Source organism: Phyllosticta citribraziliensis, assembly GCF_038025025.1.
Source record: "Phyllosticta citribraziliensis strain CPC 17464 chromosome Unknown J3D65scaffold_7, whole genome shotgun sequence".
NCBI classification, from domain to species: domain Eukaryota; kingdom Fungi; phylum Ascomycota; class Dothideomycetes; order Botryosphaeriales; family Phyllostictaceae; genus Phyllosticta; species Phyllosticta citribraziliensis.
The window spans coordinates 471,400-496,277 of record NW_027117344.1 but is presented as its reverse complement, the minus strand read 5'-3'; the positions used below and the strand labels follow the sequence as shown (position 1 = coordinate 496,277).

Sequence of the window (24,878 nt, the reverse complement as noted above, 5' to 3'; positions counted from 1 at the left end):
GGCCTCCACGCGCGCTCGGCCTAAGCGAAGCCCCATGAAACTCGGCGATGAATTGACAGAGACTGGAGAGGCATATAATGGCCATACGTCCTTCCTGGCGTCTATTTTTTTCTTCCCTACTCCATTCCACTGATCTCTTCTTTGGCTTCGTTCTTTTTCCATTTGGTGGTCGCTGCGCGTCACTCATTCATCTTTTTCACTCTTTGTCGATTCGACCCATTCACTCACTTTGAACCCCGGCGGTTCCATTCCTTAAGCACAAGCAAGATGAAGATTACGCTCTCGACGCTGCTGGCGACGGCCGGCCTCCTGCACTCGGCCTCGGCGCACTACTGCTTCAACCGGCTGATCGTCAACGACAACATCACCAGCGAGTACGAATACGTGCGCAAGAACAACAACTCCAACTCGCCCGTGACGGCCGTCAACTCGACCGACCTGCGCTGCAACGCGGGCGGCCTGCTGACGGGCAGCACGACCAAGACTCACAGCGTCAAGGCCGGCGACACGGTCGGCTTCGCCCTCGACACGGCCATCGGCCACCCGGGCCCCATCCAGGTCTACATGTCCAAGGCCGACTCCACCGCCAAGGAGTACGACGGCGCTGGCGAGTGGTTCAAGATTTACGAGCTCGGCACGTCCGACATCACCGATGAGGGGCTGCAGTGGGCGACGGACCAGATCACGAACTTTACGTTTGCGCTGCCGGCGAAGTTGCCGTCGGGAGAGTACCTGCTGCGGGCGGAGAGCATCGCGCTGCACGGCGCCAGCACGTACGGCGGCGCGCAGTTCTACATTTCGTGCGCGCAGATCAGCGTCGAGGGCACGGCGACGGACGCGCCGGCTGGCGACTTTGTGGCCAAGATTCCGGGCGTCTACACGGGCAATGAGCCAGGCATTATGCTTAACAGTACGTCTCCCACTTCACCTGCCCCCTGGCACCATTTTCACCCCTTCTTTCCTTTTGGCGATTTCTTAGAGTTGAGAATGAGCACGCTCAACTGACCATTCCTCCCCCCAGTCTACTACCCCGTCCCCACAAACTACACCATGCCGGGCCCCGCCATCTGGCCCTCCGGCAGCGAAGCGCACGCCGCCGTCTTCGTCGGCGAGAGCGCCGCCGCGTCCGCCACCGCCACTCCCTCTGCCACCACTCCCGCGGCCGCCGCAACGTCCGCCGTCAACGTCGCCGCGGCCCTGACGCCCATCAGCACGCCGACGCCGGCGGCGTACTCGGCGCCCGCGTACTCTGCTCCCGCTGCGTACTCGACGCCCGCGGCCTACAGCCCCGTCTACACGCCCGTGTACACGCCCGGCGCGACGCCCGGCGCGAGCAGCGGTGGTGCGGTGCAGGTTTATGGACAGTGTGGTGGCTCTAACTACCAGGGGAGCACGACGTGTGTGAGTGGGGCGACGTGCCAGCGCTGGAATGACTATTACTCGCAGTGTGTTGCGGGTAGTGCGTAAGGGGGTGTTTGTTGGGGAAGGATTTTAAGGGGGTGAGGGGCTGGAAGAAGAGGGCAGGGGAGTGTGTTTAGCGTTTCGCGTTTGCATGGCTTGTCTTGTCTTGTCTTGTTGTTGAGGGAGGAGGTGGAGTCGGATAGAGTAGAGCGGACTCGTCTACTCTCCTCCCTTATTTCTTTCTTTCTTGACTTGTATATATACAATTATCGGTCTCAGCAAATCTACGGTACAGAGGAGAGCACTGGATATCAAACTTGTTTGACGCCCTCGAACGCGATTGCAGCCTCCCCATCAATCTATCCCACAAGGCAAAGGCATAGGCACCCAGCGGGCTCAATCCACCACTATCCGGCCTTGTAGGGCCAGCAAGCCGCACTCCTTCGCCTCCTGCGCTCCTCTTCCGTCCTTCCTTTCTTACCTACTTGCTTAGTTGGGCGTAGCGCTCACTCGCTGAATTCCGCTGCCCTTCCCTCACTTGCTCAATTACCTCTTACTTGTTCTCCTGCAAGTCACAGCGCGCCGCCACAGCCCATTCTCCACTTACTCATCCGTCCGCATCTTCTGCAAAGGCTGTCAGTTGCATTGCAGCTGCTCAACATCACATGAACTGCAAACGAACCACCGTCGACAGTGGTAGCTGGGCGCGAGCGCGGGAGCGACAAGGCTGAGGAGTCTTCAGGTCATTCATCCATCCATCCTTCTACCTTCTGTGCCACGGCATGGCATGGCATAGCATGCGTGTAAGGCTGACTGCGCAGTCCGCCGCGCGCGCCCGTCGATGCGGGATGGGATGGGATGCGGGATGATGGTTGGCGGTGGCGAGGGACGGGAGAGGCTTACATACTCTTGCTCCTACTCTGCATCTAGAGTTGGAGTTACGTCACTGCCAGCATCGTCTTTCTGGTGCCGACGCTGGAGGAGGGGGGTTTGCTGTGGGTAAGGGCTACGGCGGTGTTGTTGTGAGAGGTTATATGAGAGAGACTTGTGTAGTAAAGTGTAAAATGTGATTGATTGATTGGTGGGATATCGTCGAACTATGTAATTGAGTAATCGATGTTTTGGCTCTTGCCCTGTTGGGTTCTTCTTTTTTTCTTGTTGTTGTTGTAGTGGTGGTTGTGGCGGCGGTGGTGGTGGTGGTGAACCAGAGTCGTGAGATCGTATCGTGTCGTGTCGTGGATGGCGATGGCCATCCACTTCCTCTCCGTAACCTCATGTCCTACCCCATCCTCTTCCTCTCGCTCCACCATCCTCTTGCGCGTGTATCTTCAAACACAAACTCCACAAACTCCCCAGGCCCATGGGCCCAAACGCCCCAACTCCAAAAACTCCCAAAGACACACGCAAGCTTGAATCCTCCACTTCGTCTTCTTCTTCTTCCTCCTCTGCGTCTACCACTTCAACGTCATCCACCTCTCCTCGCCCTCGCCGCGCACGCCCTGCCGCACGCCCTTGTTGATCTGCGCCGCCAGCTTGAGCCCCCTGGCCCACTGCCGCCACGCACACGCTGCCTCGTCGCTGGCGCTGTCCCAGTCGGCCATGCTCATGCCGAAGCCGGTGCGCATGCTCTCGCGGCCCCGCGCCACGGTCGACTTGGGCGCAGAGGAGAGGCGAGGAGTGGCGGGTCGTGCGGCCACTGGCATCGTCGTCGTTGTCGATGTGGAGGTAGTAGACGAAGAGACGACGACAGGCTTGAGACTCGGCGCGGCGGCTGCCGTCGACGACACCGTAACAGTGGCCTGCGCCGGCCTGCCCGTCTCCGCCGCCGCATGCGCGGCCTCCTTGACAGCGGCAGCCGCTGCCGCCCTCGCCGCCACCTTGTCCAGCCCCGTGACGCGCGCGTAGCTGTAATCGGCGCCGCCGTTCTCCGCCAGCACCCACTGCGCATACCACGTCAGGCCGCGGACGCACTCGACGGCGACGCTGGCCAGCACGACGGCGGTCACGGCGGCGCGCGCCCACGAGTGCTCGCACGCCAGCGCCGCCGACACGTGCAGCAGCACGTACGACCACAGCGACAGCGCGGCGCCGCCGGCCAGCGCCAGGAAGCCGCACACGAAGATGTGCGGCGTTTCGCCGAGGATCTTGTGGCCGCTTTCGACCAGCGGGTCGATTCGCTTCAGCGACTCGACGAGGGATGTTGTGTCGAGGGAGATGGTCGGGTAGGGGATCCGGAGTTGAGGCATTTTTGTGGGTTGTTTTGGGAGTTTGTTGGTGGTGTGGGTGGTTGGTGAGGTAGCTGGATGGCAGAGTTAGCAGTGTGTTGGGAGGGAAAGGGGGCAGGGAGGTGAGAGAATAATCAGAGTCAAAGCACATACCTTGTACTAGTTCACCCAATACTCTGTCCTGATAGCTCGTGGCAGATGTCCCTTGCTCTTTCAAGAGTAATCAAGTCGATGCAATTTGCTTGGTTGGTCAAGGGTGTGTATAAATGTTTCTGATCAAGTGTTGTACATCTCGAACCACAAACGGCGGCATCCGTCTCTATATCAACATCCAACGGGACACAGTGGGGCCGCCCATCCATCCCGCAGTGGTGCCCCGGCCGAGTTCGTCGTCGTCGACTCCCAAGACTTTGGCTTGCGCAATGCGCGGCCGGGGCGGCGCCAAACAGCCTCGTGGCTCTTGCGCTTCTCTGTCGGATTAGATGGAAAAAGGGTCAAGACGAGACGACGACGTGGGACGGGCCGGTACCGAAACAGCGGGTGGCTAATGGGCGAGGCGCAATGTAGCCCTGTTGGGCCGCGTGGGAGAAGACGCGGGTGGCGGTTTGGACCGTGAGATTTGCATCGACTCGCTGCCCGATTCGGCTCGTGGAGAGCGTTTAAGGGTCGCGTGGTGCGCTGGGCTGGCGACGGAATGAGGTAGGTGGATGCTTTTGGCGCCGTCCTGTGAGGTAATTTTGGAGCACATGGAATCGAGCGAGCTCGATTCGAAGTTAGATGACGGGCCTTGGTGGAGGAGGATGGGTTGGGTTCGTTGGAGACGCGTGGATGGCGGGCGCGATTCCAGTCCGTCGCGGTCTGGACTGACGTGAGATTTGTTACGAATGGGCGGCTTCGAAGAAAAATGGTATATTCTTGATCCAAGATCAAGGAGATGCAGTTCGAATACAAGGTTGGTGCACATGTTGACTTTACGCTGATGGCCTTCTCGTGCCGTCTTCAAGTGCATCGCAAATTGCAAAGTGCAGCATGTCGAATATCGGCACTGAATCATCTTGGGCAGGCCAACCTGACGGCGTGCGTCATTTCTCGTAGCGACTCGATGCAGAAACGCCCAAAAAGATCTGCAGTCAAGCGTAAACATACTGCATCATAAGGCTGCAGAGCAGTTGCCCAGTCATAGGGAATTGTTAGCGGGCACACTAGCCAAGTTAGCAACACTCGCTTTGTGATTGATTGAGTTGCGACTCCAGCACCTGATCGAAGTGCCGGCCGAGCTAATTGACGACCTTCAAGGCTAGCTGCTCAGTGCTGATGTTGCTCATCCTGCGATGCGCTTGGCGTTGGGCACGATTGAGCAGACACGTAGGATGTCTGCAATGATGACTCTTTTGTGTGGCTGATCGAGAGCAAAACAACCAACGGCGGAAGTGGCGCAGTGGGTGGTCGTCGTCTGTCCAGGATCGCGTGTCTTTTATTCTCCGTCGTCGTTGCCTGAGCCACTGACGAAGTCGGGATCCATGTGGCTGACGCCAGCTGGGATAGCCGCGTTTTCACGATGCCAACGATCCCTGGAGTCGCGGAAGGCGTTTTTTGAGCCTCAACCTGCCAACAGGGTTGCAATGGCATACGTCAGAGGAGAAACTGGGATGTCCTTTCATGATCCGGATTTCTGGTTGTTTACTGCTCTCTTTTGGTCCACTCGTTTCCCAGCTCTTGTCCAACGCGAGGACTAGTCGGGCGGCTGGGACGCGCCCACAGCTAGCCAACCTTTTCGCCCATGCATCTGCAAATGTACAGTTTGCAAAGTATGCGCATCATTGGACACGACAGCAATCAGCTGTGGTCCGTCTGGTCAAAGCCTCCCGCTGGCCCCGCACCGGCCGCCATGTTTTTCATGTTTGCGGGTTTCACAAAGTCGAGTGCATGAGGAAGCCAAGGTAAAGTGTTTTGGGAGCGTCTCGGACGCTTCGGTCGGCATGAGATGGGAGGCTGGTCGCACGGCCGGAGAATTGTCCAGGCAAACAAATGGGACGAGAGGAAAAGGAAGGAGGGTTGACAAAAGCAGCAAAGCTTGCTTGGAGAAGTCGAGCCCGTTTTGGTGGCATGAAACTGTAGGTGGTAACACGGATGTCGCATTTCAGAGGTGCGGCGAAGCGCGTCCGTCTGCAGGGCGAGGGCATGGCTCGCGGAGCATTGCTTTTGCGTCTGTCAAACGGAAGCGTGACCGACCCTCGAGGAGTGCAGCGGGAGGGCGCTTTGGTGTTGTGGCAGGCGTGGTACGACATGGGGGGGGGGGGGGGGGGCTAGTGGTTCATGTAGGCGCTTCCGGGAAGAGATTCAGCTGCACGTATTCGTCCCAAGGGCGATATCTTGTACGCCTGGAGGCGTGGCACAGAGGGCAAAAGCGAGGTCAGCTTCTCTTTGCTTGACCCCTGAAGACGGCGGTTCCTGTGTTTGTGTGAGCGTAGGTGGAGTGGAAGTGATGCAATGGCTGAGGCTGGGGCAGGGGTCACGATGTCTGACATGGAGGTTAGGTCAGCACGCAAATAAAAATCTGACCGGAGACGAGGTTAATCTGGAGTGGGATAAAAAAAGAAGCAATGCAATTTTGGGAGTGATGGGTCTGGATGGGTGGGTCTCAGGTCTCGTCAGCCATGGCCATGGGGGAGCAGTCACAGTCACACCGACACGCGGTTTGACAAGGCGCTTGGACAGAGCAGAGGTTTGTTGACGGTTGGGCGGGAGGCCCAGCGTGGAGGGGCTTTGGGCGTTTGTGCATGACGTCGAATGCTAAAGAGTCATTGTAGACATGACATAGCGCAAGGTGAGTTGTTGGCGTGTGGAAGCGGAGGTGCGACGGGCGAGGGCCAATGGAGCGAAAAGGGCTGAATGCAGGCTTTGGCGAGATGCATGGCATGGCAGGCGGACAGGGCATGAATACATTGGGGTGAGACAGGCGTGCGGTGGGAGCGAGGGAATGCAAAAATTTGCAGCCAGGGCCGAGATTGCGATGGCCTTGACGTGATGTTTTTATGTCCATGTCTACATGTATCCGGATGCTGGTGGTGCAAGGGCTGGTGAGACGTCGCGGCGTTTGACGAGGGACGGGAGCGGAGACAGCGCGAGAGAGAGAAAGACGCATAAAGCCATGTGGTGCTGCTGACAGAGACTGTACCGTTTTGCTGCCCAGCCCAGCCCAGCCCAGCCACAGCCTGCACGGCCGGGGCATCCATATGAGGGCCCGCCGCCTTGACTCGTTGAGTTCAAGTTCCTGGAACAATAAAGTCCAACACTGCCCACGTCCCCATTCCCGACTTCTGCTCCTTCGACATTACAAACCACCCACTCCCACTCCCACATCTGTCGCCCAACCCGCCCGACGCTCCCCCGTCCTGACGCCACCCAGGACTATCAATGTTCATATCCACCGCTTTGTCTTTTCCTTCACCTCCCGCCGCGACCCACCCTCCAACGCACCCGTGGTCCAATTGCCTCGCCATCCACGCGACCAATCTCGCCGCCCGCGAAACTCAGCCCCGGTGACGCTCAGGACTATAAATTCACTCGCCTCTTCTCACCTTGGACCCTCGAATCCTTTCCGCAACTCTCTGCATCCTCCGGCTCCGCCCGCCGCCATCCATCAATGTACTCGACACACTATCACGCGTCTTCGCCGGCCTACGCCATGCCTCAAGACGCCTACTACCGCACTCCTCCAGTCTCGCCCTCGCCGGGAAACTACTATTCACCTCGCTACAAGGTCCAGACTGCGACGCCGTCTCCGCGCGCCTCTCCCAAGTACCACACGCGCCAGACCAGCCACCAGGACCCGCCCGTCTACACCTTTCGCGCCACTCCTCAGTACTATTCTACCTCGTCGCCGCGCTACGCCGCGCGCGACTCGACGCCTCAGCGCGTCTACTATCAAGTAAGTGGCTCCAGCGCACGCCGTCGCGACTCGGATGCCGTGCCCTGCGCAAAGTCTTGCGCCTGCAAGAATTGCCAGTGTGGCGAGAAGAATCGCTCTGCTCGCACACATGCCTACCACAAGGCCGGCGGCAGTGGCGACGTCTTCGACGACTACGACGCCTCTGGCACTCCGCCGCCTCCCTACGAGGCGTATCAGGGCCACAAGCAAACTTACACTTATTCTTACCCCCAGACCCACGAGCACAAGGAGCCGCAAACTCCAAAGACGCGCTCGCGCCGGGCCTCCACCTCTGCGCGACCCGCGGCGACCCCGACGCCCAAGCGCACTGCGTCGACCAAGAAAAAGTCGCCACCCCCCAAGGCCGTCGCCACCGACGCGGATGCCCGTCGCGCAGGCATTCCGGCCGGCTTCTCGTACAAGAATTGGGATCCCAACGAAGAGCCAATCCTGCTGCTGGGATCCGTGTTTGACGCCAATTCGCTCGGCAAGTGGATCTATGACTGGACCGTCTTTTCTCACGGGGCCACGACACCCATGTCCGAGATTGCGGGGGAGCTGTGGTTGCTTCTGATTCAGCTGGCGGGAAAGATTCGACGGGCCGAGGAGTGCGCCCCCAAGATTCGCAAGCAAGAGAGCAAAGACATGGTCGAAGACTTTTTGGACAGCGGCGAGCGCCTGTGGCTGCGCTTCAACAAGCTGCTCAAGATTTGCGAGGAGTACATGTGGAAGGCCGCCAGGCGCGACGCAGGCGGCAAGAAGCCTGCCTCGATGGGCAAGAACAGCGGCTGCGAGTTTGTGCACTCCATCTTTGGCCGGGATCGCGAGTTGGAGCGCACGGAAAAGATCATGACTGGGATCCGGCTGTGGAACATGCGGTTCGACGCCAACTGCGACGACATCTTGCAGTATCCTTCTGCCTAGATGGTGGCGAACAGGACGACGAACGACGACGAGCCATGACTCACACATGAACGACTCATCAAACCCCTGGAGAAGACTTGAGAGATTTTTCCTTTCTTTGCTTTGCAATCATGGCCAGATTATACCCGGCTTTCCCTTCTTTTCTTCTTCTTCTTTTGCTCTTGGTCGATTTCTGCGAAAGATACCACTTTTCCCGTTTTCCACCTCGATTGTAATGCTAGTAGATTGTATGAGTTCCCTTTTTCTCCCATTCTCGTTGTCTGTACAACACTCGACTCCTTTTTTGCGCTGCTGCCTTTTCGGTTTTCTTTTCTGCATTGGGTGGCTCCATTCCCACTCTTACACACGACAGACACGGGTGCGGCATTCTGAAGGCGCTGCTGCTGTTGTTGCTGCTGCTACTTCTCTCTTTGTTTTGTGTTTCAGCGGTGACCGACGAGAATCTGCCGCCCACCACCCCCTTTCTCACTCTTACTCGGGTCAGACATTGGTTCCAGCACACGCTTGCTTGATCGATACACCACCACCATCACGCACAGAGACACACTTGCGCTGGGAAATTGGATGAGGGGGGCTGGGCTGGGGGGAAAACAAAAAGTTGCCTGCTTGCTTGCCTGCTTGCTGCCATTCGCTACATTTCTGCTTTGCTTTGCTTTTTCTGCGTGTTGTTTAGTCCGTCCGTACGTTTGGGGGCGTGGGTGGCTGGGGCAGGGGGGAAACTGAAGTTGCTTGCCTTTTCCTTGGTCGCTTTCTTTGCTGTCTGCTTTTGCTATTGCTTTTGCCCTGCCCGTTTAGAATCTCAGAACAGCTCGTAATCTCTTGTCTGCTCGCGCGGACCCCCACTCAACCAACTGCCCTTTGCTCTGCCTGTGATGATGTTGCTGCTGCTCTGCTGCATGTCTGCTACCTAAGGTAGGTGCGTGTTCATGTGGTACGCTCCCTCTCTCGCTCTCTGTGCGACCTCACGACCTCCCTACGACTTCACCTTGGCGCCTACCGCCCGCCCGTCTACCGCCCGCCCCCATCTCATCTCATCTCATCTCATCTCGTCATAGACAGACAGTGGACGGACGGACGGACGCACCCCTGCTGCCGCCGCCATCCATCCCATCACAAAATCTACCGCACATAGGCATCCACCTTACCCGCCAAACTCCCGTTCTTCCGCCCTTGCCGAGCGTGCGTGCGTGCGTGCGTGCATCCGCCACATCACACACATGTACGAACGCCTCTCGCTGCGCCACGCGCTTAAGTCGCGCGTCCGTTTCATTTCGCTTCGGCAGCTGCCGAGAGGAAGGGAAGGGAAGGGAGGCATCTAAGGGGAGGGAGGCGAGGAATGTCGTGTGGTGTGGGTGGTGAGTGTGCCTTGCTTTGTTGTCTTTTTTTGGGCTTGTGTACGTTTAGACACTACGCTCTCCTGCTGCAGATTTGCGGATGGCGTATGTACATTGCAAATTGATGATATTGCAACCTCTCTCTTTCTCTTGTCTTCTTTCTTGCCTTTCTCTACTTACTTCTCCATCTTTACACCACCATCCCGCCAGCACCGCCACCGCCATCCCCGTCCCTCGCGGCCGCAGCTATCCGTCAGTCAGGCAGCCGAACTGCTGCACGCCGCACGCACAAACGAACGGTCGTTCGTTCGTTCGTTCGTTCGGGACGGCCGGCCGGCCGGACGGACGGGATGCCGCAACGAACCGCGCGCGGCGACAACGGGTATCCTTGCTCAGCGGCCTAGCGAACAGCGAGGAGTGGTAGGGCGGCCCGGGCGGAAGGCGGGTGTGCGAACCTACGTTGGAGTGATGGCGTAGGTGGTGGTGGAGAGCGGGCCGGGATGGAGGTGCGTAGAGAGATTTGAGAGAGATGTGAGAGATGGAAAACGGCATACCATGGCCTGGATAGGTGGAAGACTGCGAACGGGCGCAGGTTCATTGCTTCGTGTACCTTAGCGCCGGCAGCTAAAGCAAGGCACCCATCGTGTACCTACATCGGTACATACATGACATGTACATAGCCAGCTTTGCATGCGTCGTGTGGGGACTCCACTGCCGTGTGTACTGGGGGAGAAGCAAGGGAGGGCTTGGTTTGCCTACACGTACATACAGAGAGGCGGCCAGGCCAGGCGCGCAGTGTGGTGTGCTGTGGAGGCGGCCATCCGTCCGCTGCGGGAGAGCGTTTGGCGTTTGCAGCCAGCAGCAGCAGCAGCAGCAGCAGTGGGACGCCGTTTGTCGCTCACTCATTCAACGCGTTGCAGTGACAGGGAATGAAGAAATGGTGTTGAGTGTTTGGCGCGTGTGGCTCTTCGCAAACGGGCCTCTGGACCTCTATTCCGGCCGCAGAAGGATCCATCCCATCATCAACACCACGCACTCGGTCCTTTCGTCCACGTATCCAACCCATCAGACAACAACTCTTCCGCCTTCTTCTCCACACCACACCGGCTCTGCATCTCAGGCCGCACGGAGCGCCTCCGCAATCTGGGGCGGGGCCAAAACGGCTGCTGGCTCGCTCGGCTGCAGCTGCGCCAGCGGAACGCCCATCACACGCCCACGCCGCACCCGGCGAACCGGGCGGCCGTTTGTGCGGCCGCCTTGAGGAAGCGGAGGTGGTGGTGTCGTGAGCCCTTGCTCTCGCAACCCTCACTCGCTCGCTTCCTTGCAGCACAGCACAGCTCAGCACCACCGACCGTGTCCTTGTCTCCTCTGACCGGCCCATGGACGAGGACCGGCGCGTCGTCTGAGGTCAGCTGCTGCACCACCACACCATCATCGTCACCACCACCAATATGTCACCGACCGGCCGGATGCCGTCAGAATTGAGTGCTGACCCGCGGCGGCAAACGGACGCTTGTGAAGGGCTGGCTTCTTCCCTGCCTGGGCGAGCGGGACGAGCCCGACGACGACAAGGAAGACGAGAGTCTGTCTGTCCAGGGAGCCCCCTGTCCGGGCCTGCTGCTGAATCTCACTCACACCTCCATCGGGCTCGTCGACCCATCCGACTGGGGCGGCAGTCAGAAAAAAAATTGGTGGCTCTACTACCACACACCCTCTTCCCCCTTCTGACTGTAAAGCTGAACGCGCTGGAATGTCGTTGCCTAGGTCAGAGCGTCCGGTTGTGGAGTAGGTAGCAACCTTTGTCAACTCCTCCTTGTCCGCGTGGCCAAGTTTCTTCTTCTTTTTTTTGCTGCCGCGGCGGACCCCTAACTTGGCGCCCACCCGCAAGAAGAAGAGAAAAAATGCAGGGAAGAAAAGAGAGTTTGGTTCGGCCGCTGCAGCGCTCCATGCCGCTCCTCTGCTCAACGGCACACGCGCACACTTCCACGCGCCATTCTGCCTGCCCAACTGCCTGTCTGTCGTCGGCATGGAACCGAGCAAAGAACCTTGATTCATTCCTCGGAACGCCGCGCCGCACGCGGGTTCGACAGGGGTTTGCCAGTGGTGCGTGGCCCAGCAGGCGGTCACCAAGGCCGTTGGCGATGCTGCTGCTGCCGCTGCGGAATGGAGGCGCAGGCAGGCAGGCAGACAGACGGGTCCCGACGAGACGCGTGCGAGAAGCGAAGAATGCTCAAGATCCATCGACGCGCCGCGGCGGCTGGAGCTTCGGCCTGGCCAGAGATCAGGAATGCCAGCCGGCCGATCTGGGTCTTGGGGCCGCGGTGAGATGCGATAGGCTGACCAGATGAGGTGCCATCACTGTGATTGTTGAGGCGTCGTCAGTTCCCCGTGATGGTGGATGGATGCTTGCTTTTTTGGATCTGGGCGCCGTGTGGCCGCGGCCGTCATCTTGACCCTCGACTCGTCTTTCGTCGCTGATAGGTAGGTACGCTGACCTCACTTCATCCGTTCATCACCTTGCAGCAGCAGCAGAAGCAGCACGCCGACCGCCTCTGCGCGCCTGATGTCTGTCAGCCACATGTCGAGTTGCGGTTGTTCCTTGCTTGCTTGCCGTCCGCTTGCTCGCTCCGTCACTTCCTCTTCATGCACGCCCGACGGCGACTGGTCGATTCCCCTGGCTTGCTGGCTTGCTCCCATCCTCGCTGCCTCCTCTGCATTCCACCACACCGCACCGCGCCGGACCGGCACGCACGCAAGCCTAGGCAGCAAGCAGGCTGAAGACTCACTGACAGACAGACAGACAGACGTGCGCCACCGCCGCCGCAGCGCGCGTGATCTCGCTGCGTGCGTCACACATTCTGTCAACCACGACACTCTCCGCAGCCGCACGTGCAAAGACTGCAAAGCAACCACTGTCCATCGGCAGACAGGCAGACAGGCAGGGAGGTAGGTCTCAGATGAACCGCGGGAGGGCGGACGGGCGGGAATCGCTGCACCGCGGGCAAGCATCTAGCTTGTCGCAGCCCCCCAACGAGCCAACCAGCCGTTCGGTCCGCCCTCGGGCGGATAGCTCGAGTCAAACCTAAACTGCGGCGTAGTGTGGCATGCCATGGCATGGCATGGCGTGGCGCTGGGTTGCGATGGTGGTAGATTTGGTGGTGGTGGGGGCGGCTCGTCTGCGCAGCAAAAGCAATCATCGACGTAGGGAGGGAGGTTGTGGTAAACGCGCGATGCTGCTGTAACCAATCAAGATGACCTGCAGGGAGACGTTGCACTGCGCTCTTCTAGAATGCTGTAGAAACGAGTCTTGCTGACACACGCTCTACCAGCCCTTCAGCACCAGCTTACTCTCGAATGCTGATGCAAGCGTGACTGGAAAGCTGCAGATGTAGGGCCGTCGTAGCTAGCTAGCTGTCGTGTAGCACTTCCTCCAGCTTCCCCCGCTGACTGACAGCTTGCTTGCTTGCTTGCTTACGCCGACTCGGCTCATCTTCACCGCCGATGCGTTGATGACTTTGTCGAACGTTTCACTGACTTGTTTTGCTGGACGTTGGCAACTAACGCGGCTTCGGTTGCTCGATTCAAGGGGTTTTTGTGCTATTTGGATGGGACGGAGGAATTTGGATCATCTTGATTTGTGTCGTGGTTGCTTGTCAAATCTCTCCGTCTGCTGGAGCTGCGCTTCATTTCTCGATTATTGGATGACGCGACGATAAAGGACGAAGTGGTTGGCTTGAGGATGTAAGAGTAGAGCTCTCGCATATATTTATCCTTGGAGTTGAACTTTTCTGGCGGCCCACTGAACTGGTTACCATCCAGGATACGTAAAAACCCCGCGAAAGACTTGCACGTAACGACGCCGAAATTATTATATAGCGTCCCCATAAGGATAGTGCACGCAGACACGACGTGCATCTATCGTATAAATGCACTCGCTCTATTCACATCTCTACATCTTTCCTCTCCGCACACGACTCCTTGATCTCATATGATATGCCGCGCGGATCAACGCTGTCACTCATCACGCATCAACCACTTCACTTTATCATCCGCCTCTTGGCTGCCATATATGAAAACACGCAACTATGCTAGCGAGGATATTGTACATACGCAGCTCCCCTATACGTCTGTCCCTCTACCCACTGCGCTGCGCACCACTCACCGCGCAGGAAAAAGGGGTTCGGCGCAAAATCTCCCTCTAAGCTCCCTCTCCTTCTCCTCACGCACACAGCATCCACGCACTCATCCTCGCCTCCTCCGCTTTTCTAAACGAGTTCGGCGGCGTCCTTTTCTCCACTACCCAATATCAACGCTCGCCAAATCAACTAAAACAGGTTCGACCAGTCTCAATGCAGTTTTCCTCGAAAGGGGCATGAGAGTCCGACGGCTTACTTCCGCATCCCACGTCTCCTTTCTCCTGTCTACCGTCTAGCGCGAGGCGAAAAATGTCTCGATGAGTCGGCGGCATCGACTCTACCTGTGCTGCACAGCGCGCGGAAAGCGACAGTTTTAATGTTTAGGGATGTATAGGAGTAAGCGTGGGGTATGACTTCGTCTTGGGAGTGGGTAGGATGAAGTGTAGGCTCCTTTCTCGTTGGATGCTTGCTTGTCTGGCCGCTGCTTTTTTTGTCTTCTGGCCTATTCGTCGTCCGCGGCGCTGCGCCGAACGCCGCCTCTTCGTGAGGAGAACGCGACTAAGTATGAGGACTTTATTAGGTTAGGCATGCTTTGTAAGGTGGATAGCGTGTATACACCACTATTTCAGTATCAGGCGAAACGTCTGTCTTCCTCGTAGATTGGACTCCTGATTTCAATCTTTCTTGAGCAAATCAATGTCTCACTCTACTTAGGAGACTTAACTTGCGTCGTACGTGCCTAGACCTCCTTCTAAGCACCAAGGACTGCGGATACTGTAAAATGTTAGCTATGTCGCCCTGCGCTCTCTTATCAGTTGGCGATGAGGAGTAACGATGGGGATTTCAGGGGTAGTGAATTCAGCAGGGCGGTCGTCAATTCAAAATCTTTCAACGATTGACAGCGGACGTTGACAACGTCAACATCAACGCAACGCAACGGCGCCTTCTACTTCATCAACGCAACCTGATTTGTGGTGCCCGTTGCGTTGAATTGGGTTAATGATCATTGATTAGTAGTTAGTAGGGGGTTTTCCCTAGTATATAGCACCTACTTACCACTCCTAACACCACCACCACCACCATCACCACCACTACTACTCTACTATGCGTAAATGGCTCAAGGCGCTATTGGAAAAAATTTTTTTTTTTGCAATAACTGAATGACTCCTAAGTTAGCGGTCAAGATTTTTCAACCTCATTCATTTCAACCTAATGTAGACCACCCGTTGTTGACACAATATAAAATTCGTCATCAACGCCTTCAACACAACGCAATTGTTGCGTTGCGTTGCGTTGACGACCACCCTGGAATTCAGGGGTTCGTTTGAAAGAGGAGAGTGTCGAAAGTTCTCATAAGATGAGTTAATTGAGTATACGACCTTGTCTATTTCATTTATGCGGTAGAAGTAAGATGCCAAGGTACGATTTAAAAGTTAGGAGAAGTCTAAAAACAAGACCGTCTTTCTATTTGAACTCCCCCGTAAACTTTTCTACTATCGAGCCCCCGGATCTTGCACACAGAACTGTTTGTAATGTCCCTGTTTATAGGTAGTGCGCTTTGAAATTCAGCTCTAGAGGATTACGGTATCCGGATCTCACATACGGATCTGTGTGTGATATTATTGTCTATACACAATGCGCTTTGAAATTTAGCTCTAGAGAATTACGGGAAGGTACTTTTGTGCAAATTCTACTTGCGCTGTTACTTACTACCTATCAATCAAGATCGTAAAAAATGTAGAATATTGAAATCATCATGATATAGCAGCGACATTTGAGGGATCAAGTATACGCATTAGCTCTTAAAAGCGAACTTTCGAATTACGGACTATAGCATGGCTCTTTTCTGTTCTTGTACCCCTTCCTCTATGGCGTCTCTGAACGACGATTTCGAAGTTCAAGTGGACGAATGAAACATATTGACACAAAACCACAGTCACGCAAGAAGCGTTCCTGTCAAACTCGTAGTTTACATTTCGAAAAAAGTTCTAAGCGGATACAACTAAATACTGAGATTACTTCCCTATTCCATTGATAAATTGATCTACAACAGCTCAAACGACGTTACGCGACCTAGCCTATAGAGTGAAGAGTATATCATGCTGAGGCGGTAGCAGCGTAGATACATGTACATTCCACACTATTGTCTTACCCTTAATATCTTTAGGATACAAGTTCATCGCGAAATGTTGAAAATGACCAACTAATAAAACTTCATTAAGGGAACTCCTGAGCTGCTTAGAGCTTACTTGTCTCTCACTCGCTACTAGCCGTTTATTGATGACGGGCGCACAGGATGCAGGCGATTCTTGCGGCATGTACGACAGACTAAGTCGAAGAATTTGGGAAATTCGTGCTCAGAGGAAAACCGTCTCAGGTGATCAATGCAAGTCTTTGATTTTGCATTACTCCCTGGACGGCATCAGACTGTCGGAGACGCTTTGAAATCTAGCGCTCGAAGGTGACGAAGAGCAATCAAGAAACAAAGTGACTCGTCAAGTCACAGAATAGAGGGGAAGATGCAAACCGGACGGAAAAGACGACGAGATGACAGAGCAAAGACGGGAAAGGAGACGCGCGTCGGCGCAACGACAACAGCTTCTTGTGTTCAGATTCTTGTGTCAAGACTGCCAGGAAGAACCGATAAGCCTGTCTGCATGCGTCGATGGGGGTGGCAAGGTGCGGAAGAGATGAATAATTGTATGACTGGAGAATGAAGGAGAGAAATAGTGGCCGACTGGCTACATAGCTTTCTACGAGGAGGACACCGATGGCTAGATCAACGGATGAACGAATCAACCTCAAACAAAACACAAAACGCGGGGAGCCTCTTACTATAGCACACGACCACCACCATGAATGCACGCAGCCCGCGTCGCAATATGATGTGTATGATGCGCTTTCGCAAAACTCCATCCTTCCCCATCTGCGTCACTCAAAAGGGAAGCAAGCAAGCATCATTCTTCACCTCTGCCCTCTGCTCACTGCCGCCATTCCACCCGTCCCATCGCGTCCGTCCAGCATCGCACCAGGAGAATGAGGAGAAGAAAAGGAGGAGAGGGAACCTTGCCTCCCGGGGAGCCAAGCGGCCACGCGTCGCGTCGCGCCGTCCCGCGTCTAGCTGCGCAGCTTGCATGCCTTACCTACCTAGCTTAGTGCGCACAGGAAGCCGGGAGACGCCTGTCTGTGTTTGAGCAACTTTGAACGACGACTGACAGCCACACTGACGACGACGACGAAAGGAAGGAAGGAAGTATTGTTGTGCGAAGGTGGGCGGGGTGCATCGCACACATACACGCAGCCTCTACTTCAAACTGCCATCTCGATGCTTTGAGACAAGGCAAGACGAGACGAGAAGCCACGCGAGGTTCGGCCATTTGATGAGGCGAGATGACTTGAGGCCAAACGCGCGCAGTGTTTCTATTGAAAGGGTACACTGCGTGATTGTTTAAGCGGGGAGAGAGAGGCAGAGAGAGGTGCTTTGTGCATTGCGGCAGAGAATAATAGGTAGGCTGAAAGAGGCAACGAATGCCGGCAATCGCCCCAGCAACCGCTGCGTACATGCAGCCAGCCAGATGGATGCATCGACGGACGCCTCTTGTCGCTTTGCAGCCGAGCGAGCGGGCGCTCTTGCTCGACCCGAGTGCAGAATGAGTGAAAGCAGAGTGCGCGACTGAGCAAGAAAGACTGCAAGGGGACGGAGCAGTTGCTACCCAGGGATGAGTTGAAAAGGGAGGGAGGATCCAGGAACAACAACGTCCGCTCGGGAGGAAGCCGGCGACGGATGGATGAAAACGGCGGGCCGCTGTAGGTGGCGCGGCAAAGGGAAAGCGCGACGCCGTTGAAAAGTTACCTTAGTCGGACGCGACGAGCAGCCGATTGAAACGCGAGCGGGCAAAAGGGTCAAGTCATAGTGTTGGTATTAAGTAGGTAGGTCGATTAGTTTGTTTGGTGGGCAGCCCTGTCGGCGGACCCGTCGAACTATTGCCGCTACTGGATGCGTCGTCTGTCTGTTCGTCTGTTTGACTGCTGGGGTGTCTCTGCGCGTCGTCGTCGCCGTCGCCGTTGGAGCCAATAATTCAAAACCAAAAACAAAAGCCACTCGGTCCAACGATGAAACATTTTTCTGGCAACCAAGCTGTCGCTCAGGTACTGCTGCTGCTGCTGCTGCGCCTAGCTACTCCCCAGCACCTGCTGATGCTCCCGCCCCTGTCTGGGTAATCCTCCAGCCATCGGTCCATGACCTCTCCTCCACTTCATTAATCAGAATATCCGATGCCTGCGTGCGTGTCCGTCGTAAAGTTGAAAGGGGGTAATAAAGTGCATGCAAGAAATTAAGTCGTACAGTAGAAGGCAAGAAGAGAGAGTAAGTGAGTCGCAAAGGACTCGAGTTGCTTAGAGGAAAGCAGCAAAGAGGGCACCGGCGCCGACGAGGGCACCCGAGGCGGCCTTGATGTTGGCGGCAGCGTTGGTAGAGCTGGCCGAGGCGCTACCGCTGGCCGACGAGCCCGACTCGCGCGAAGTGCCGGAGCCGGTGGCAGAGGCGTCGGAACCAGAAGCAGAGCCGGAAGCAGCAGAGCCGGAAGCAGAGGCGCCGGTAGTGGTGGCGGCGACGTAGACGGAGCTGCCCGAGGTGGTGATGACGGCGTCGCCGGAGACAACGGCCGTGGTGCTGGAGCCGACGGTGACGACGACGGCGGTGTCGTTGCCAATGGCAATGGTGTAGGTGCCCGTGCCCAGAGCCGGAATGGTGGCGACGTTAGGCTGCGAGGTGACGGCGGCGGGCTGGCCGGTCACGACGCCGAGAGAGTTGGTCTGGGTGAGGAAGGTGGTGAAGGGGTTGCTGTAGACGTAGGTCGAGGTCGAGGTGGTCGAGGCGACCGAGGGAGCAGAAGAGACGGCGACGGTCTCGCTGGAGGCCTGGGACGGGACATGTTAGAAGCGTTGAGAGGGATTGAGACGCGTCTACTCACAGACGACTGCGCAAAGGCAGTGGCGACGAGGGAGGTCGCGAAGAAGATGGAGGACTTCATTTTGAGAGCGTGGATGAGAGCGAGTGTAGAGTGGTGGAGAGTGTGTGTAGCAGAGGTCCGAGCAGAGGAGAGCAGAGGAGCGAAGAAGAGGTGGTTGGCAAAAGGTGGACGTGGGCAGCAGAGAAGCTGGGGTTTATATTGGCGGTGGTGGATGTTTGGGGGACGGGGCCGCCAATTGGCTGTGCCGCTGGAGCACAGAGGCTGTGGAGATGAACTCTTTCCCTTGGTGCATGCCACATGCCTCTCCACTCACCTCTCTCCTCTCTCACCACCTGCCTGTCACGTCACCCTGGCTGTCCTGTCCTGTCCCCTCATGCGCTACTGAATCCATCCATTCCACCCGCAAAGGATTTCGACGACGACGACTCCTCCAACAACACTTCTGCCGTCTTCCATCCGCACCGCACAGCGAGCGCATGGGCTCGTATGGGGAAGACGCCCGCAGCTCAGGCCAGCTCGCCCTGGCGCCGCCGATCCACCAACTTTGACAGTCGACTGCAGTAGTGCGCGATCCTGGCCATCCATTGCGCTTTGCTTTTCCATTGTTGGGCCAGTGGCGACGAGAGCAGAGCCCCTTTGCTGCCGACCTCGCGCATTTCTCCTCTCCTCGTCGTTTCTCTGTGGCTGGGTTGCGACATGGCGGTGCTACTCGACCATCGAGCGAGTACGGGCTTCGCTTCGTCCGCCGCCTATTCTTAGCCTGCCCGCCCGCGTCTGGATTCGTTGCTCTCGTCCGTCGCCGTCGTCGTCTTCGGTCCCAGGGCGCCTGAACGGCCAGGGCCGAGTCCCTGGATACTAGTCATTCTTCTCGCCCATTATACGAGCTTTGGCCAATCTGTCCGTCCGTCCATCCTCCTCCAGCGACTCTTCCACACCGTCTCTTTGCTCCGGTCCCTTGTCTTGTAAGAGTCCACGTCAAGCGCCTACGCCAGCACCCGTCCTGCGCTGCGGATGGCGCTCTTCGCCCACCTTCATTCGCACCCTCTGCTGCACGGTAAGCCGTGTCCTCGTCATGCTGTTGCGCATTGCGAACTTGTCCCACGTGCTGCTCTGCTCTGCTCGCGTCTTCGTCTTCGTGCCCAGCGCAGCACAGGCCGCAGTAGCCGAAACCCGGCACCCGCTCCGACGCTTGACGCTACCGGCAGTCTACCCGTTCCAATCCTCTCCTTCTCCTGCCTTGTGTGTAACACCGGCCGCATGTACAATGTATGCGCAATTGGCCTCTGCGTTCATACAGCCATGCAGAGTCGGGCAATTTGCCCGCAAAAACGCTGCGTGCCTGCTGCTGCTGCTCGTCGTGTGCCGCATGTCCCGTGCGTGTTCAGGCCGGCACCGACCTCGCCAAAGGAACCGTCTACCTTCCGCCTCTTCGCCATATTGTCGCCATGCCCGGCGCGTCTGCTCAATGGCTACTTTTGCAGATCGACACGACTGGCGTGCTTGGATTCGTCATGATTCCGCCATTCCAAGCTTTTGACTTGCATGCGTTGAAGAAAGAGACCAAAACAACACTCTGGACCGTTGGTGCATTTGAACTAGGGACACAAGAGACAGGACGAACAAGGAGAAGCAAGAGGAAGGCACATTGAGCAAACGCGCATGTCGTCCAGCATCGCAGCACGGCATCTCAGGCGCACTCGCGGTCGAGCTTGCACAACAGTGCCTTGGGCGTACTTGACCCGTTGCGGCGAAAAAGAGCTTTGGGAATATTGACTGAGAATGAAAACTCCATTCGCAAGAATAGAGGGCCTCTCTTCACAGGACTTGGCGAAACCGAAGCGCTAGAGCTGACGCAACCGTGACATCTGACCTGTCGAGCGGTAAGGGATGGGTCTAGAGACAACAACGACGTCCGGGAAGACATGTTGGTATTGGCACTCGGAGGCTCATCCCGTGCCCACTGGTTGGCTTCGACGCGGCCCGACGGAGTAGTGCGATTTTCCATTCCGTCTCAGCAAACCTTAAGTACGCCGTCGCTGCCGAGGGTGCCCGCCATTTCGACAGCGGGCTATTGGTTGTTGCTCTTCTACCCTCGGCTATTATGCTGCATCGTTGACCGCCAGGTCGACGCAACGTTTTCTTCGCGTCAATCCTCTTGCTCTGCGGATGCGACGGCTGTCCAAACAAGGACAGTCAAGTATCATGGCTTGTAGATATAGGCGCCGTCGCCAACTCACTTTGAATAGGTTGGGCGGCTCTTACGCCCGTTGGCGCTGCTGGTATATCAATCGCAAAGTCTGATTGGTCGTCCCCTGTTTTCAACTCCAAAGAGGAGAAAATAGGGCGGAGAGCCAAGATGTGCTTCGAGGCGGATACAGCCGGAAAGCTGTACAAGCTTCGTTGCGGGGCGCATTCAGTCGCCGCCGACAACACGTCTCCGGAGGCATCTCCCTCAACACTAGCCAGCCGGGTGTCTGCCGCGACCTCGGTATCGGTGCGGATTACTTGGACATCAGTTCTCGATTTATGTCCCTCTCATCATCGCGATTAACCAACTTCAACGCGTCGCTTCACTCTCGAGCCAAAACATCCTGACCAAACAAAGCCCAAAGTTTCAGGTTTCGTTCTTACTGCGTGGAAGCCGAGTTGCCAACTCTTTGCCGCTCACTATCTGGCATCTCTAGCATCTTGCTCCCCACTTTCAATATACTTTTGATACCAGATTCCTTGGCTGCTTGAAGATACCTGTACAAGATTGCAGAGACTACAGATCACAGACGTCTTCATTCCTCACCGTACAATGCCTGACAATAAGAACGCTCCCCGTGATGGTATGGTGCTCACTCAGGGTCTTCAAGCTAGCCATGCTAATCAAATCAACAGAGAACAACCTCGTCCCACCCATGGATGTGGAGAACATGGCCGCAAACATGCCCCACGTCAAACAGATGCAAGAGCTCATTGACAAGTACTCTTCTTTTGGTAAACATGTCCCGCAACCTCGGACCTACACTGGCGAATACGTGGTAAGTTGTCATGTCCGTCGCAGCCCACCCACTGTCTAATCGTTTGAAGCTCGTCACAGGCGTGACCGGAGGGATTGGGTCACACGTCGCTGCGCAGCTAGCCATCCGGGACAACGTCAAAAAGGTATTCTGCCTAGTCCGGGCCAACTCGCCAAAGCACGCACGGCAGCGTGTCCTCGACGAGCTCGAAGCTCGACGCGTCGGCGCAGTCTACGACAAGTTTTCCCCCAAAGCACTGGACAAGATTCAGGCATTTGCGTCCGACATGGCCAAGCCCGACCTTGGTCTCAGCCCAGAGGTCCTCGAAGAGCTTAAATCAACCGTAACGTGTGTGATCCACGGCGCCTGGATCATCAACTTCATGCTGCCTCTGACGGCCTACGCCGAAAACCTCGCCGCCACGCAGAACCTCATCAACCTCTGCCTCTCAACGCGCTCCCCCACACCAGCCTCGTTCAACTTTCTTTCCTCGTACGGCTCCGTCGCCCTGATGCCCATGTTCATACCCCCTGACCCGACCACGGGCATCATCTCCGTCCCCGAAGTCATGCCCCCGACGCTGGCGACGACGGACCCGAACCAGGGCTACGGCCAGAGCAAGCTGGTTGCCGAGTTCATGTGCGAGCGCGCGGTGGCGGCCAACCCGTCGCTGACGACGCGCGCGATCCGCATCGGGCAGGTCGTCGGCGACGCCGTGACGGGCATCTGGAACCCGCGCGAGAACATCCCGCGCATGTGGCAGACGGCACTGCTGGTGGGCGCACTACCGGACCAAGAGATCCACACGCGCATGCTGCCGGTCGACGGGTGCGCCGGCACCATTGCCGACCTCAGCCTTCCACCACCCGACAACAGCAAGCCTGTCCCCGGCGGCGTCTTCCACCTGCTGGGCCCGCACCCGATCCTCTGGACCGAAGACCTGCTGCCCATGCTCCACAAGCTGGGGCTCTCCTTCGACATCGTGCCGCACCAGGAGTGGCTGGCGCGGCTGCGCGCGCTGCCGCAGGACACGAAGCGGTTCCCGCCGCTCAAGCTGCTGCCGGTGTGGGGCCTGTGGGAGCAACAGCGGCGCGGCGACAAGAGCGACAGCCTGGCCAAGCGCAACATCGTCAGCCCGTTTGTCGACTGGCAGATCAAGCGCACCCAGCAGCATAGCCCCACGTTTCGCGCTCTTGGGCCCCCGGATTTGAAGCTGGTGGGTGCGCAGTTGAGGTGGCTTATGAGTGAGGGGTGGGAGAGGGATGTCAGGGGGCAGGGGAGGGGTGGTGCTGCGGCTGGGAGTAAGGCCATGGCTAAGATATGAGGCTTGGATACGAACATGTTTGGGAGCCTGAAAGAGAGATGGAGGGGGAGAGAGAGAGGTGAGAGGCAAATTGGTAGTCGACCTGCAGTCGAGAGAGTATTAGCGTTCTACCGTCTTTTTTTCCATCATTTTTCCGTCCATGTTCCCCAGACCTAATCTCCCCCTTGTCGTCGAGCTTCAAGACCTAGCGCTTGGTTATTTCGCTGGCTATCAAGTACTAGATTGAATGTCCCATTCACTGCTTCCAGCGTGCTTGCTGATTCTGTGCATCAGGGCTTCAAAGTTGGCTGCACGGCGTGCTCCATCTTCTTTAGCATGCTAACTGATTGGGGTAGGGCATTGTTGTCCCCGTCTGAAGAGCCAAGGTAGGTGGGTGCTTTTGTCTCGTGGTGGTTTTGGTCAATTGCTACGGACGTCCTGAACTGACTGAGGCGCGTTGTGCAGAGTGTCGTTTGTGTCACTGAATGATTCCCTCTCAGGCCAAAGCACGTGGCTTTTGCTAGGTGCGGCTGCCTCGGGACGCATATATGGTGTTGGTTGGCAGCAGAAGACGACGTATCCGCCTTCTCCCTCTTCCTTCTCACCAAGCCGTCCACGCCCCTGCCCGTTCCTCCCACACCCCCAAAACAACAACTCCCAAAAAATCAAAAAAGAGAGCGACCACACCAAGCGGGAGTCGAACAACGACCTTACGACAGTTCAAGGAAGGACGTGACAGCAATGGCTGCCAGGCCATCACCACGCGCACGAATGCGGTAATGTCGCGTCTTGAAGTAGTCTGCCTCACGGCTGGTCCTTGGAGGTTTCGACTGCGACCACTCGGCTACTCTGACTGGTTGTTTGGGTGCGAGACGGGGGTTGTGGGTTATATATGTGGGTGGTTGGTGCCGGGTGGACTGCACTTGCTTTCTTCGTTTAATTGTTTACTCGTTGGTAATGCCACGCTTCAGTAGACCGTCTGTCATATGAGTGTGATGCGTGGAGCCTCGACAAGGTGTCTCTCTTCTGGCGGTTTGGGTGGAGTGTTGAGGTAGGTAGGCATTGCTGACTGAGGCGCATTGCGCCGGGTGCCGGTGCTCCTCACTGTGAATGACTTGCTTCTGGGGCAAAAAGAAGATCTGAGTACGTACGGGCGGGTGCTTCTGCTATATGTATGCTGTGGCCGCCTCCCTGCAGGTCTTGCAGACTCCAGATATCCGAGCGGCGAGCATGGCGTTTCTATCCGCCTTCCCTCCTTCCCTCCCACCACCAACCCACACCCGCCCGCGAAGCAAAACAAACAAACCCCAAAGCGAAAAAAGAGCAAAAAGAAAATGGACCACCCAGCGCAGCAACCGGGAGTCGAACAACGGCCTATTACAGTGCCGGGCGTGAACCCGAGCACCTTACAGGGGCCCTTTCTGTAAGGTGCCGGCGCCCGGAGTAGTCTGCCTCACGGCAGGCCCTAATCAACGACTACTACCACTCTGCCACTCTGGATGATCCGTGATTTGGATGTCGCGTTTTTGGCTTATATGGATGGGTGCGGGCGTGCGTGCGAAGGGAGGATAAGGTAAGGTGGGGGGAGGGCACTGTACCGTCTGGCTGGCTGGCTGCCTGGACTGTCTGCTCTCTAGGTACGCTGC

General features: G+C 56.9%; 10 protein-coding genes across 10 annotated transcripts; 5 read left to right on the top strand and 5 right to left on the bottom strand.

The window, feature by feature from the left end:
* Nucleotides 1-69: 69 nt before the first annotated feature.
* Nucleotides 70-1,550, top strand: J3D65DRAFT_393651 (glycosyl hydrolase family 61-domain-containing protein). Its single transcript, XM_066795872.1, has 2 exons — nt 70-910; nt 1,022-1,550. Exons 1-2 carry the CDS (start codon nt 268-270, stop codon nt 1,465-1,467), a joined length of 1,089 nt encoding a protein of 362 aa, XP_066654316.1. The 5' UTR covers nt 70-267; the 3' UTR covers nt 1,468-1,550.
* An 833-nt stretch (nt 1,551-2,383) lies between these two features.
* Nucleotides 2,384-3,973, bottom strand: J3D65DRAFT_393638 (uncharacterized protein). Its single transcript, XM_066795871.1, has one exon. It carries the CDS (start codon nt 3,775-3,777, stop codon nt 2,674-2,676), a length of 1,104 nt encoding a protein of 367 aa, XP_066654315.1. The 5' UTR covers nt 3,778-3,973; the 3' UTR covers nt 2,384-2,673.
* Nucleotides 3,974-4,079: 106 nt separating this feature from the next.
* On the bottom strand, nt 4,080-5,103 carry J3D65DRAFT_393619 (uncharacterized protein). The gene is made up of 2 exons (XM_066795870.1): nt 4,883-5,103; nt 4,080-4,828 (listed from the first exon to the last, which is right to left on the bottom strand). Exon 2 carries the CDS (start codon nt 4,768-4,770, stop codon nt 4,171-4,173), a length of 600 nt encoding a protein of 199 aa, XP_066654314.1. The 5' UTR covers nt 4,771-4,828; nt 4,883-5,103; the 3' UTR covers nt 4,080-4,170.
* Nucleotides 5,104-6,166: 1,063 nt separating this feature from the next.
* J3D65DRAFT_393505 (uncharacterized protein) lies at nt 6,167-7,065 on the bottom strand. Its single transcript, XM_066795867.1, has one exon. It carries the CDS (start codon nt 6,856-6,858, stop codon nt 6,268-6,270), a length of 591 nt encoding a protein of 196 aa, XP_066654313.1. The 5' UTR covers nt 6,859-7,065; the 3' UTR covers nt 6,167-6,267.
* Nucleotides 7,066-8,535, top strand: J3D65DRAFT_393504 (uncharacterized protein). The gene has a single exon (XM_066795866.1). It carries the CDS (start codon nt 7,273-7,275, stop codon nt 8,479-8,481), a length of 1,209 nt encoding a protein of 402 aa, XP_066654312.1. The 5' UTR covers nt 7,066-7,272; the 3' UTR covers nt 8,482-8,535.
* A 1,827-nt stretch (nt 8,536-10,362) lies between these two features.
* On the top strand, nt 10,363-11,164 carry J3D65DRAFT_393522 (uncharacterized protein). The gene has a single exon (XM_066795868.1). The coding sequence runs from the start codon at nt 10,486-10,488 to the stop codon at nt 11,074-11,076; it is 591 nt and encodes a 196-aa protein (XP_066654311.1). The 5' UTR covers nt 10,363-10,485; the 3' UTR covers nt 11,077-11,164.
* J3D65DRAFT_626634 (uncharacterized protein) lies at nt 10,839-12,373 on the bottom strand. The gene has a single exon (XM_066800462.1). It carries the CDS (start codon nt 12,054-12,056, stop codon nt 11,253-11,255), a length of 804 nt encoding a protein of 267 aa, XP_066654310.1. The 5' UTR covers nt 12,057-12,373; the 3' UTR covers nt 10,839-11,252.
* A 5,557-nt stretch (nt 12,374-17,930) lies between these two features.
* Nucleotides 17,931-19,088, bottom strand: J3D65DRAFT_393255 (uncharacterized protein). The gene is made up of 2 exons (XM_066795865.1): nt 18,925-19,088; nt 17,931-18,871 (listed from the first exon to the last, which is right to left on the bottom strand). The coding sequence occupies exons 1-2, from the start codon at nt 18,982-18,984 to the stop codon at nt 18,347-18,349; spliced, it is 585 nt and encodes a 194-aa protein (XP_066654309.1). The 5' UTR covers nt 18,985-19,088; the 3' UTR covers nt 17,931-18,346.
* A 615-nt stretch (nt 19,089-19,703) lies between these two features.
* J3D65DRAFT_393253 (uncharacterized protein) lies at nt 19,704-20,525 on the top strand. Its single transcript, XM_066795864.1, has one exon. It carries the CDS (start codon nt 19,936-19,938, stop codon nt 20,437-20,439), a length of 504 nt encoding a protein of 167 aa, XP_066654308.1. The 5' UTR covers nt 19,704-19,935; the 3' UTR covers nt 20,440-20,525.
* A 1,199-nt stretch (nt 20,526-21,724) lies between these two features.
* Nucleotides 21,725-23,253, top strand: J3D65DRAFT_603685 (male sterility protein-domain-containing protein; the record flags this gene model as incomplete). Its single annotated transcript, XM_066798228.1, has 3 exons — nt 21,725-21,755; nt 21,808-21,950; nt 22,000-23,253. The coding sequence occupies 3 exons, from the start codon at nt 21,725-21,727 to the stop codon at nt 23,251-23,253; spliced, it is 1,428 nt and encodes a 475-aa protein (XP_066654307.1).
* Between the last annotated feature and the right edge of the window lie 1,625 nt (nt 23,254-24,878).